The following is a 13,948-nucleotide window of genomic DNA, read 5'->3' as shown; positions in this document are numbered from 1 at the left end:
GAAGCAAGCTCTGCTGTCCTGACCTCCTTCTCAGACTTCCATCCTTAGTCCCAGGAAGCAGCAGGGCTGTTGAGTGAGGGGACAGCAAGGAAATTTGAGGGCTCAAGTATGTATTCTTTAAGCTGATGTTAGGTTGCATCAGTTTTGAATTTTGTACAAAGAGAAGTGATTTTCTGGACATTCTCACTCTTGATCTACAGCCTTGGCATCTAATTTTCATATGTTCACGTCAACAGGAAGGTCTCTCTTTGTGAAGAGGTTGCACGGCCAGCTGAAAATGCAGTTTAATGGAGAAATAGTGCTTCTAAAAGTTATTCGATTGATTGACCCTCAGGTGGATGAGAATGAAGTCCTGGAGTCCCTTCTGCCTTTCCTAGATGCCCAGTATCAGAGGAGACCCGTGATATTCCACTTTGACGTGACCTCTTCAGTAAGTGCCCTCAGGTTCTAGCTGATGGACCAGGTGGGAATAGACACAGCTCCCACATCTTGCCCTGCCCTATCCCCATTGTAAAGACTTTCTTCTTTCTACATGTATTGATAGTTAGCACCATCATATCAAAGAACTCTACAAGAGGGTTTTTAGGGTTGGGAAGACTGGTGTCTTCCATGTAAGTATTTACAGACCCACATGATTCTATCCTCAGGTGCGGACTGGAATTTGGGGGTTTCTTTTCAAACTCTTCATTCTCCAGTACTTAATGGATGTAAATGGGAAGATGTGGCTTCGGAATCCACGCCACTTATATATCGTTGAAATCCTGGAAGGGAATTTGGCACTGCCATGGAGGCCTTCGAAGCTGGTGTGTATCAGGGTACTCTTATGATACTCTGGAGGCAGGGGCTTTGATACATGTTTGTGATTCCCCACTTTTGCCTTAGCAAAGAAGCTGAGTGCAGTGTTAGGAAAGAAAAATCTTTAAACTTATTTTAAAGTAATGAGTGGAATAAAATTATTTTAATTAGAAATATAATTTTTGTTATATTAATAAAATTTATTAATTAGTTCTACCTTATATTTGTTTTGTTCTCTTTGGGATTAATGCTGTGTATCTGGGTTAAATGCCAGTGGTGCTCAGAATGCAGAATTCATTTGTTCAGAATTCATTTGCTAAGAGAAGCACCATCTTTCTTAATGACTGATAACTTGAGATGGAGATTTGCATCATATCAATTTCTTAACAAAAGAGAGGTTCATGCTCACCCACATATACAAACACACACATGTATATACTTGATGGAGATATTTAGTTCTAAGAGTTTGAATGGGAAAGGGCTTGTGATTGACAGAGCAGCTCACATGATGCCTGAATATGTGAAAGGTATCACCCCATGCAAAGAGGAATCTACAAAAATCCCTTCATGAAAAGTGATTTTTCATAAAGGCCCATGCAGTCTAGACCTTGTTGAGGATTAAAACACTACTGCATTTTTTAGGAAATTCGGCCGTAACTCATTTCATTTGTGTCTCCTTTCCAGAGTACACTAGTCCCTCAGTTCAATTTTCTAGACGTCTTCCCCAAAGTGACCTGCAGACCTCCCAAAGAAGTGATCAACATGGAGCTGGATCCTCAGCAGAGCTACAAAGAGCCAGGAATGGATCAGAGAGCATTCCATAGTGAAATATTCCAGAGACCTTACCAATATCTAAGACGGTTCCATCAGAAAGAAAACCTAGACACATTCCAATACCAAAAAGGCTCTGTTGAGGGCAGCCCTGGCGAATGCATCCAACACCTCCTGATTTACTCCGGGGTGATAAACCCATCCTGGTCAGAGCTTCGGAACTTTGCTCAGTTCCTGAACTACCAGCTCCAAGATTGTGAGGCCTCTGTCTTCTGTCATCCCAGCCTTGTTGAAGACACATTGGTGGGCTTCAAGAACTTTGTGGTCACCTTCATGATCTTCATGGCCCGAGATTTCGCCACACCTACACTTCACACATCTGACCAAAGTCCAGGGAAGTACATGGTCACCACGGCCGATGTTGAAGAAGAGGACCTCACCCCTTTCTCTCTCCGGAAGAGGTGGGAGTCAGAGCCCCACCCATATATTTTTTTCAACAGTGACCACACATCCATGACGTTCATAGGTTTCCATTTCCAGTCCAACCAGAATGGTGGTGTTGACGCCATAGACCACTTGAGTGGGAAAGTAATCAAGAAGGATGTTATGACAGTGCAACTATACCAGGGACTGTTGCTTCAGAGGGTGCCCTTCAACGTTGACTTTGACCAGCTGCCCAGACATGAGAAAATTGAAAAACTGTGCCTGGCATTGGGTATCCAGTGGGCCATTGACCCTGATGAAACATACGAGCTTACAACAGACAATATGCTTAAGATCCTTGCCATTGAGATGCGTTTCCGGTGCGGCATCCCTGTCATCATCATGGGAGAAACCGGCTGTGGGAAAACCAGACTCATTAAATTCCTTAGTGACCTGCGGCGTGGGGCTGCTGATGCTGAAACCATGAAGTTGGTCAAGGTCCACGGAGGAACAACTGCCAACATGATCTACTCCAAGGTCAGGGAGGCTGAAGAGCTGGCCCGCTTCAATAAGGCCCAATATCAGTTGGACACCATCTTGTTCTTCGATGAAGCCAACACCACAGAGGCCATAAGCTGCATCAAAGAGGTCCTGTGCGACCACACAGTGGGTGGCCAGCCCCTGGCTAAGAATTCTGGCTTGCATATCATTGCAGCCTGCAACCCTTACCGGAAGCACACCCAGGAGATGATCTGCCGTCTGGAGTCAGCCGGCTTGGGGTACAGGGTTAGTGCAGAAGAGACGGCCGAGAGGCTTGGCTCCATCCCCCTGAGGCAGCTGGTGTACCGTGTCCACGCTCTGCCACCGAGCCTGATCCCCTTGGTGTGGGACTTTGGACAATTGAATGACTCTGCAGAAAAGCTCTACATCCATCAGATTGTCCAGAGACTGGTGAAGTCCATCAAGGTGGTGCAGAGCGAGACTCATGTAATCACGGAAGTGCTTTCTGCCTCTCAGGGTTTCATGAGGGAAAGACAAAATGAATGCAGCTTTGTCAGCCTCAGGGATGTAGAACGCTGTGTGAAAGTTTTCAAATGGTTTTACGACCACAGTGAGATGCTCTTGTCTAAGTTGGCTTCCTTTCTCTCTGAGACTGGGGTCATCCAAAATGACTTTGAGAGAGATCCTGTCCTCTGGTCCCTGGTTCTGGCCATCGGGGTATGTTACCACGCCTCTTTAGAGAAGAAGGAATCTTATCGGAAAGCTATTTGCAAGTTCTTTCCAGCACCGTATAATGACAGCAGGGTTATCTTAGATGAGATAACACGAACCCAGGATCTTTTTCTGAATGGCATATCTCTGAGGAAAACGATTGCTAAGAACTTTGCTTTGAAGGAGAATGTCTTCATGATGGTTATCTGCATCGAGCTCAAGATTCCTCTCTTCCTGGTGGGCAAGCCCGGCAGCTCCAAATCTCTTGCCAAGACCATCGTGGCAGATGCCATGCAAGGCCAGGCTGCACACTCGGACCTCTTCCGGAACCTGAAGCAGGTCCATTTGGTGTCATTCCAGTGTAGTCCACATTCCACCCCACAGGGCATCATAGGCACCTTCAAGCAGTGTGCCCGTTTCCAGCAGGGGAAGGACCTTGAGCAGTATGTGTCCGTGGTGGTGTTAGATGAGGTTGGACTAGCAGAAGACTCACCCAAAATGCCCCTGAAGGCTCTGCACCCATTGCTGGAAGATGGATGCATTGAAGACGATCCTGCCCCCCACAAAAAAGTTGGCTTCATAGGCATTTCCAACTGGGCCCTGGATCCTGCCAAGATGAACCGGGGTATATTTGTGTCATGTGGCAGCCCCAACAAAGGAGAGCTCATTGAGAGTGCCAAGGGAATTTGTGCTTCAGAGCCCCTCATCCAAGAAAGAATCCAAGGATACTTCACATCCTTTGCCAAAGCCTACAAAACAGTGTGTAAGAGTCAGGACAAGGAATTCTTTGGGCTTCGTGACTACTACAGCCTCATCAAAATGGTCTTTGCTGCAGCAAAAGCTTCTAATAAGAAGCCCTCCCCTCAGGACATTGCACATGCTATCCTTCGGAACTTCAGTGGCAAAGATGACATCCATGCCCTGGATATTTTTTCAGCCAATTTACCTGAGGCAAAGTACACAGAAGAAGTCAGCACCATGCAGCTGATCCACCAGAATATATACGGCCATCTTCAGAAGATGCATGGCAGAGAGCTGGATGATTCTGAGTCCCGTTACCTGCTTGTGCTGACCAGAAATTACGTGGCCCTGCAGATCCTACAGCAGGCATTCTTCATTACAGACCAACCAGAGATTATTTTTGGATCCAGTTTTCCCAAGGATCAAGAGTATACCCAGATCTGCCAAAATATCAACCGAGTAAAGATCTGCATGGAAACCGGCAAGATGGTGGTGCTGCTCAACCTGCAGAACCTCTATGAGAGCCTCTACGACGCACTCAATCAATACTACGTCTACCTCGGCGGTCAGAAGTACGTGGACCTTGGTCTGGGGACCCATCGGGTCAAATGTCGGGTTCACCCAGACTTCCGCTTGATAGTCATTGAGGAGAAAGATGTCGTCTACAAACATTTTCCCATCCCCCTCATTAACCGGCTGGAGAAGCACTATCTGGACATCAACACTGTTTTGGAGAAATGGCAGAAGAATATCGTGGAAGAGCTCAAGGTCTGGGTGGAGAAGTTTATAGATGTGAAAGCTGAGCAGTTTCTAGCCAGACCCAAATACAGCCCTTCTGACGTCTTCATTGGGTACCACTCAGACGCGTGTGCCTCTGTGGTGCTCCAGGTCCTAGAGCAACTAGGGCGTGAGGCCTTGACTGATGAGCTTTACCAGAAAGTCTCTGAGCAGGCCAAGTCAGTGCTGCTGGACTGTGCCACCCCTGATGCTGTGGTTCGGCTAAAAACTTCTGCACTAGGCCTCTTCGCAGAGTCCCTATTGCAAGAATACTGTTACAGGCAGCAACATAACTCCTTTGGAGACTTCCTCCAAGCTCATCTTTGCACAACAGATTCAGAACGCCATGCCATCTTCACAGAGGTGATTATATATTTTACCCTTTTCCTCTTTTACCTCAGGGTCCTTGACTCCCTAGCATCAAGAATTCAAGATCTTTTGCAAGTCAGTGTATAGGAACCATAAATGAAGGTGTTTAGACTTTTTGTTCCTCTCATGGTAAGTGCAGGGAGACTTACATATTTATACATATTCAGTTTAACTAACTTAGAGTACCCATTTTTGTGCAGTGCTGTGCACAGGGTTTACCGTAGCAGATGAAATCTCACATCTGAGAAGTGCCAAGGACTCGGGATATAGAGATGAATTGGTACAGGGCTTGTCCTTGATCATCATACAGTGTAAGGTTGAAAGACATTAACGAATGGGTACAGTTGATATCATATGATAGTGTTATCCACAGAGGCAAAGAGGAGTAACACAGATCAGGATATGGGGTCACATGAACCCATCTTAAGAGGTGACCACCAAGCTGATTGTAAAATATGGTTGGGAAGGTATTATAGGCAGAAGGCCCTACTTGAACAAGAATATCAAGGTTTTAAAAACCACATCTGTGCAGGAAACCAGGAATTAATCACTGATGAAGCTTTCATTTCAGGTGCAAGTGCTGGTAGATGAGGATGAGATATGGTGGGAATGACTTCATGGAGGGTCTTAATTAGTGGCACCCAGGAGTTCTATCTTTCTTTTATAGAGGAGGAGATGTAGAAATGTGTGTGGAAATGTGTCCCACTGCCTGAGAGAGGGAGGGGGAAAAGTCTGATACAAGATTCACAGAAAAGATAGAACAGTAGGGAGGCTACAGTACCAGTTCAGTCAAAGTAGAGGATAGATGGGTAGAATTGAAACATAGTGAGTATGCAGATTGGCAGAGAAATATCTAGGAGATAGGAGCTGGGGATGAACCCCTGGATTCTTCCTTGGTTGACCAGAAGTTTGGTGAATCAGAATCTAGTTATGAGCAACAAGTTTGGCTGAGGAAACGGTTAATTTCATTTGCTTTAGGCTTTGATATTCCTGTAACATCTAGGTAGTCTACCATCAGTTGGATATAGGAATAAGAAGCACAGTGGTTAGGCCAGCCTGGAGATGATAATTCAGGACCCGGGATATCAGCATGTCCTTTAGGAGTGTCTTGGTTGCACTGTGTGGTGTGATCCAGTGGCAGGGGAGAACTGCTAACAGCTGTGGGAAGGAAAGAACCTTAATGGCCAGCTCCATCGGAAGATTGCAAAGGAGAAATGGCATTTCTTCTGAGCTCTAAGGTATCATCAGGACTCTCAATGAGGTCCAAAGTAGGAAAAGACAGTGAAGTCTAGGAAGAAGATTCAAAGCCATCTTAGTAGCTCATTTGGTAAAGAATCTGCCTGCAGTTCAGGAGACTAGGGTTCGATCCCTGGGTTGGAAAGATCCCCTGGAGAAGGAAATGGCAACCCACTCCAGTATTCTTGCCTGGAGAATTCCAGGGACAGAGGAGCCTGGTGGGCTACAGTCCATGGGATCACAAAGAGTCAGACATGACTGTTCAAATCACTTTCAGTTTTAGGAACAGGATGAGTCTTCTCTGCAATACCTTAGATCCTGTTTACCTCAGCACTACCTTGTTTTGGAAGATTCCTCTGGGTTTAAAATTTTTTCTATCTGTGTATCAGCTGCACAATGAGGAGCCCATAGAAGATACTTGCTGAACATCCTCATGTTTCTGGGATCTAACCTAACAGACATGCTACACAGTGAATGATTTGCATTTCCTGCCTTTGCAGATCACTACGTTCTCCAGGCTGCTAACCAGTCATGACTGTGAACTTTTAGAATCAGAAGTAAAGGACTGGGCTGTGAAACTCACCATCCTGTCACTGCAGCAGTTTGACACCAAGTACTCATTCCTCAAGGAAGTTCGGTGAGAGTCCCTGCCTTCCTCTCCTGCTCCTTTCCCTTCTCAGAATCAAACACGTTTTCTATATACCCCTTATATTACCCATTGCTTTAGAGAATATTATCATCAATTTTTAGGATGGAAAACTCAATTGGATAATTTCCTTTTTCTTTCAGAAACTGCTTAGTTCATGTAGCCCGTTATAATATCCTCATTATTCAAACAAGACTTTGAAGACAAAATTCACAGTGCTCAGCTCATCGCCTCAGCAAAGTATGTTTTTGTTATTTTTCTCAGAAACTGAATAGGAAACCCCAAATTTATTCAGGTGCTCCTAAAGAATTTCTTCCCTGAAAACTGTATAGTATCAGAATAAGCATAGAAATAAAATTAAAAATTTTTCTTTTTTAATTCCCTACATGTGGACTAGAGAAAGAAAGTGAGAAAAGGCTCATAACAACACAAAAATAGCCAATTGCAAGAAGCATTAAGTAACAGAATATTAGCAGGATTTAAAAGAGTATCCTTGGAACATACGTTAACAGACATGATTTGTCAGTATTTGTTTTAAATTGCATGCTACAAATTTATTGCAAGTTTAAAGGCCATAATGGTACTTAAATGCTTTCAGGAGAAATTTGATGCTTTTAGAATTAACTACATTCTCTTATTACTTGCTGCTGCTGCTAAGTCTCTTCAGTCATGTCCTGCGCTATGCGACCCCATAGACAGCAGCCCACCAGGCTCCTCCGTCCATGGGATTTTCCAGGCAAACCTTATTACTTGATGTTAAAGTAAAAGAAATTGCTGGACCTTCTAAAGCATTGGAAGCCATATTTCACATCATAGTTGTCTTTGTCCATTGGTTGTCTGTTCACAGATCTCTGTTTCTTGAAATGGAAAAGTCTACTACCCTTACCCTAAGTAGCATCAGAGCAAACCCATCAAGGATTACAAGACAGGGTTCCTGATACATTTTTAAAAATGCCATTTCAAAGAAAGCAACACAAGAATAGAGGAAAGAAATGAGCCTATTTAGAGAAGTCTTGACCCTGTTCTCCTGTAAGAGAAGATAACAAGGGTGAGGGTGTGAAATCTATTTAAAGCTAAAAATCATGAGATGGACATGAGTACTCCAAAGTCACCATTCAGCCATTTTACAATGTATATATATTATTTTATTTTCTTCATTTTTGTTTTGATTTGTTTTGTCTTTGCTTCTTTGTTTTTAAAATAGACATTTGACTATAAATGAAATCAATAAGATACAAGGAAATAAGGACTATATCTTAGTCTGTTTCATTACAAAACTGTCCCGGATGGGAAGTGGAACATCCTATGTGGGATTCCATGGAGGTAGGACCAAAATATTAGTGAATATGTTTGTATAGTAATGTTTAAGTTATTTCTCATTTGGTCCTATGATGTACAATGTATGACATTAGAACATTAATGTCAATTTCAACAATATTTTTTTCAGGTACAATTAGATTTCTTACTGCTGATTAATACATAATTGATCATCTTTGGACTGGCTGCTCCAATGTGCAGCACTTTCTTTCATTACTTGTTGATTAAACACTTGATTAATCTCTGGTTCCTCTGTTTTTACTATATGGATAATGCAGAGCGATATTTCCAACTAACATTGTTATAAATGTGTCGATACTTTATGCCTGCTTCTGGAGCCAGAAAATGCTATCTTAAATCTCTCTTTCTCTCTCTCTTTCCTTCCTGAGGAATGAGCTACCCAATATTTATCACACAGGCACATTTTGTTTAACTGTGCTTTATTGCACTTCACAGATACTGCTTTTTTCTTTCTTTCTTTCTTTTTTTTTTTTTTTTTACAAATTGAATGTTTGTGTTAATTCTATCAGTGCCATTTTTCTGAAAGCTCAGCTCTTGTCTCTGTGTCACATTTTGGTATTCTCTAAATATTTCAAATCTTTTCATTATTATATGTGAATATAATCATCATTGTAATGACCTGTGATCAGTGATGTTATTACTATGACTAGCTGAAGGCTTAGATGAAGGTTAATATTTTTTTAGCAGCATAGTATGTTTTGGTTGTTTTATGTTTTTTTTGTGGTACAATACAGTATTTTTTACATTAAGGCATATACATTGTTTTTTTGAGACATAATGCTATTTAATAAAATGCAGTATAGTATTTTATACATAACTTTTATAAGCACTGGGAAATCAAAAAACTTGTGTGACTCAATTTATTGCAATATTCACTTTATCGTGAAGGTCTGAGCTTAATCCCACAGTATCTCCATGGAATCTCCTGTATAAGAAAATTTGATATTCTAGAAATAGGAAATAAAATTTACTTTAATAATGTCATAGTTAATGGGAGGCAAACATTGCCAGTGTCTCACACCCCTCTACTAATTGTGATATGGCATTTAATAATACATTTATAAAAGAATGGCAAGCCTTCTTCAAATACTTTTTTTTAATAAGTTAGTCATTTCAGTTCTTATAACTGATTTTTATGCTAAAGTTTCTAACATCTATAGCATGACATCTATATGCTTCCTGTGTATATTCAAGAGATTAGACTTTAGGATACAAATCATTCATTCAACAGTGTGTTAAAATGTCAGGACAGTGGTGTATCCTGCTTAAAACTGTCGGGAAGAAACCAGAGGACACAGGGAAGATTCTGGGGCTTGTTTTCCCAGGGCTGTGGCATTCTGTGCACATCGACGACCTCCGGGGATCCACAGTCCTGGTTTTGGACATACCTAAACTGCAGGATGTGGCCATCAGCCAGCTGTTTAAACCAGAAGATCCCCCTAAGGGTGAGTCTGGAGAAAAGGTCCTTGGGGAGATAGGATGGTGGGAGCGGAAGCCAGGAGGTGTGCACTCTGCTGCGAGGACAGGTCCTCAGGCTACTGTCCCCCAGTCCAACACCTGCCCCTTGGCAAGAGCTCGGGACACATTTGCTGAACTGAGTATTGATGAATCCAGGGCACCATCTGCTGCTTCCAAGGCCAGGAGAAGACAGTATTTCCACAAGGTCTTTGCAGGTGCCTGTGGAACATGTCAGAATCTGTTTACCCTGGCTTCCGGATCAGCCTTCTGAGCCCAGGGTGGAAGCTCGGGTTGCCACTGGTGAACCACGTCCAGTGGGCGAGTGGAGGCTGATCCGTGTGACTGACGGTCTCTCCCTTGGAGCCCCTTCCTGAGGCTGGTGCCAGGGAAACCCGGATAGATCCCCAGCACACAACGCACACGATGTTGCCAGCGCTCCCCACCGCCACTTCTGCCTCTGAACAGTAGCTCCACTGTTTTGCTTCTTTCCAGTCAAGGAGGGATGCCAAATCCAAGAAGATGGTGAGGAGGCGATGGAAACTGAGGCGGTCACATCACAGCAAGTGGCAGACGTGGAAATGGAGACAGAAAGTCCTGAGAAGAACACCAGCCCAACCTCCGGACCAGAAAATGATGTAAGTTCTCACTCTTTCTATCCCTCTAAGCCCTCGGGCTGTGGGCTCCGCTTCCTTAGACTTACACCCAGGGGTCCGAGGAGTGGACTCAGATGGCCTGGGCTCAGCCCAGCACTCCTCTCCCTGCCTCTGTGAGTGCAGATGGATCACCAGCACCAGATCTGACCTTGGCTTTTCCTGATGTCCCGTGGTCAGTTTTTCTGACAAGGTCCCCAGGCACATAGGATTGTCTTGTAGTGGGTTTTTGTTTGTTTGTTTGGCTGTACTACATGGCTTGCAGGATCTGATTAATAGTTCAATCTGACCAGGGATTGAACTCAGGCCCATGGCAGTGAGAGTGCAAAGTCCTAATCACTGGACCACCAGGGAATTCCCTCACAGTGTTTCTCAGGGGAACTTGACAAGGGCATGTGGTGGGAGCTTGGGCAGGAGGAAAACTGTGCCCCTGCATGCGATGCCTGGACCTCATCTCTGGCATCACCTGGATTTTCTTGACATGTAAATGGCAGAAATGGAAGGCTTGCTTGTCTGTCAACAGACGCAGATCCTGGACACCACCAGGCTGCTGAGAAGCTGTATTCAGGGTGCCGTGGGCATGCTCAGAGACCAGAACGAGTACCGTCAGCGCAGCGTTCGGAGGGTGTCCATCCTCCTCAGCCTCCTAGACAAAGACGGTGAGTACAGAGGTGTGGGAGCCCCTCTTGTCCACACCCCAGCCTGGGCTCCTCCGTCGGTCCATGAATCATCCCCCTGGATGATTTGGAAGCTCTCCATGGCTCCCAGAAGCAGCTGACTCTCTGGCAATCTATGCGCGCCTCTGGGATTTCTGTAGACTCGACCTGGCCAAAGGAGACGGGCTTCCCTTCCTGCTCGGATGGGTCTGGGATGCCAAACCCACCACCCTGTGCCCAGGGATGTGCTGAATGCACGTCTGCTCTGCTTTTCCTCAGCCACTTTCTTACGGGCTGCCAAAATGCGACTCTATGACCTTTTAAAGAAGCAAGAAGAGAATTCTGTCTACAATGTGAAGGACTGGGTGGTGAGGGAGGCCTTCAATCAGGATGCTCTGCAGGAGGCCGGCACATTCAGGTACCGCCAGGAAAAGAAGCCAGGGTCTGGGTGGCAGTTATATGGTGTCTGCTAGACTCTTCTCTACTCTGGTGTGTGTTTAAATTTTTCATGAATGTGAAAGTCACTTAGTTGTGTCCGGCTCTTTGTGACCCCATGGACTATACAGTCCATGGGATTCTCTAGGCCAGAATACTGGAGTGAATAGCTGTTCCCTTCTCCATAGGATCTTTCTGACCCAGGAATTGAACTGGGGTCTCCTGCATTGCAGGCAGATTCTTTAATAGTTAAGCTACTAGGGTAGCTTTGTTTTGTTTTTTTCATAACAAAAAACAAAGCAAAGAAAACCCAGAACATCTGTTCTTGTTGAATGAAGACCTGTACCAGCATGTCCATTATCAAAGACATGGTGCCATTTTAGGTGATTAAGTAAGAAGGTAATATGTAGGGGAGGGAAGACAGTTACTTTCCTAGGCCTCCTATATGAAGTTATTTGATAATGACCAAAATAAAACCCAGAGTATTCATAGACAGTTCATGGTCCTTTATCTACAAACCTTGATGCTGTTCTCAAGACAAGCCTAGGAAAACCAATGTGGCCCAGGGTTGGGGGGATGGCTCTGCTTCCCAAATGGAAGATGCCACCCACTCCCACCTGCAAGGTTGTCTTAGACCTGGGACTTCACCACTCTGGTCCTCAGTTTCTTTGTCTCTGAGAGAAAATTAAACTCACCCAGAGGCTTGATCTCGGCAGGGACGTGTTGCCTTCCTGCTGTTGGCTGGAGTGATGTGTGGGAACATCTTGGATTAAATAGACAATGTAAGCTTATTGATTCTGGTTTTGCGACTGTAGGGTTTTTCAGCTTCTATGTTTTCCTATAACTATTTTTCTTTTCTTTCTCAGTTGTACATTCTGAAGAATCAGACATGGACCTGGAATTATTTTCATTTCCCTTGGTTCCTTGTTTAGACTTTACATAGTGCTTCTTAAAATCTTTATTTTCAGTGTACCCTTGACAACACCCCTTCATTTACTGTATTTCCTATACTTACTGGTGTTCATAGGGTGTTTAAAGCAGCAAGAGTCCTCCACTTGTCACTGCCCTGCGGTTTGCTGTGTCCATACTCTCTCCCTCCCACACAGGGGCTGCTGCAGGGGCTGACCAGCATCTGAGTCCAGGTGGAGCTCTGGAACCTCCTGGTCCACTCTCACAAGCCTTTGGAGGCTAACTGCTTGCTGACCATGTGTTTTGGACTTCAATTATTTGCCTTCTTGAAATTATTCCAAATTGAGATAGTCTTTATATAGTCAGTCCTCTGTATCTGCAGGTTCCAAATCTGCAGAGTCAACCAACTGCGGGTAGAAAATATTTTGGGGAGAAAAAAAACAAGAAAGTTCCAAAAATTGAAGCTTGAATTCACCACATGTCAACAACTATCTGCACAGCATTTGCATTTTATTTACAATGGTTTATACAGACTTTTTATTAGGTGTTATAAGTAATCTTGTTTTTCAGTCCCTCAGTCGTGTCTGACTCTTTGCAACCCCATGATCTGCAGCATGCCAGGCTCCTCTGTTCTCCATCTCCTAGAGTTTCCTCAAATTCATGTCCACTGAGTCGCTGATGCTATCTTATCATCTCCTTCTCTGTCACCCTCTTCTCCTCCTGCCCTCAATCTTTCCTAGCATCAGGGTCTTTTCCAATGAGTCAGCTCTTCGCATCAGGTGGCCAATGTATTGGAGCTTCAACTTCAGCATCAGCCCTTCCAATGAATATTCAGGGTTGATTTCCATTAGGATTGACTGGTTTGATCTCCTTGCAGTCCAAGGGACTCTCAAGAGTCTTCTCCAGCACCACACTGCAAAAGCATCAATTCTGCGGTGCTCAGCCTTCTTTATGGTTCAGTTCTCATGTTAATACATGACTACTGGCAAAATCATAGTTTTTTCAGACCTTTGTTGGCAAAGTGATGTCTCTGCTTTTTAATACACTGTCTAGGTTTGTAACAGCTTTCCTTTTAAGGAGCAAGCATCTTTTAAGTTCATGACTGTAATCACCATCCACAGGGATTTTGGAGCCCAAGAGAATAAAATCTGTCACTGCTTCAACTTTTTCCTCTTCTATTTGTCATGCAATGATGGGACCAGATGTTGTGATCATAGCTTTTTGAATGTTGAGTTTCAAGCCAGCTTTTTCACTCTCCTCTTTCAACCTCATCAAGAGGCTCTTTAGTTCCTCTTCACTTTCTGCCATTAGATATGAGATCATCTGCATATCTATATATCTGAGGTGGTTGATATTTCTCCTGGCAATCTTGATTCCAGCTTGTGATTCTCCAGTCCAGCATTTCAGATGATGTACTCTGCATATAAGTTAAATAAGCAAGGTGACAATATACAGCCTTGACCTACTCCAATCCCAATTTTAAACCAGTCAGTTTTTCCATGTCCAGTTCTAAGTGTTGCTTCTTGGCCCAC

At 44.0% G+C, this 13,948-nt stretch overlaps 1 protein-coding gene across 1 annotated transcript in view; it reads left to right on the top strand.

Annotated features, from left to right (window-relative positions):
• The window catches only part of LOC109573340 (E3 ubiquitin-protein ligase RNF213-like), a 129,149-nt gene that overhangs the window by 67,569 nt on the left and 47,632 nt on the right, over positions 1 to 13,948 (top strand). Inside the window, 11 exon segments of the mRNA XM_070773928.1 lie at positions 237 to 430; positions 648 to 803; positions 1,480 to 5,082; positions 6,825 to 6,961; positions 7,114 to 7,162; positions 7,164 to 7,210; positions 8,175 to 8,293; positions 9,634 to 9,753; positions 10,259 to 10,401; positions 10,940 to 11,075; positions 11,352 to 11,490. Of these exon segments, the coding sequence (XP_070630029.1) occupies positions 237 to 430; positions 648 to 803; positions 1,480 to 5,082; positions 6,825 to 6,961; positions 7,114 to 7,162; positions 7,164 to 7,210; positions 8,175 to 8,293; positions 9,634 to 9,753; positions 10,259 to 10,401; positions 10,940 to 11,075; positions 11,352 to 11,490 (4,843 nt within the window).

This window comes from Bos indicus, chromosome 19 (genome assembly GCF_029378745.1).
Source record: "Bos indicus isolate NIAB-ARS_2022 breed Sahiwal x Tharparkar chromosome 19, NIAB-ARS_B.indTharparkar_mat_pri_1.0, whole genome shotgun sequence".
Classification (NCBI taxonomy): Eukaryota; Metazoa; Chordata; class Mammalia; order Artiodactyla; family Bovidae; genus Bos; species Bos indicus.
The sequence above is the reverse complement of the archived record's forward strand: the minus strand, read 5'-3'. Positions and strand labels throughout refer to the sequence as shown.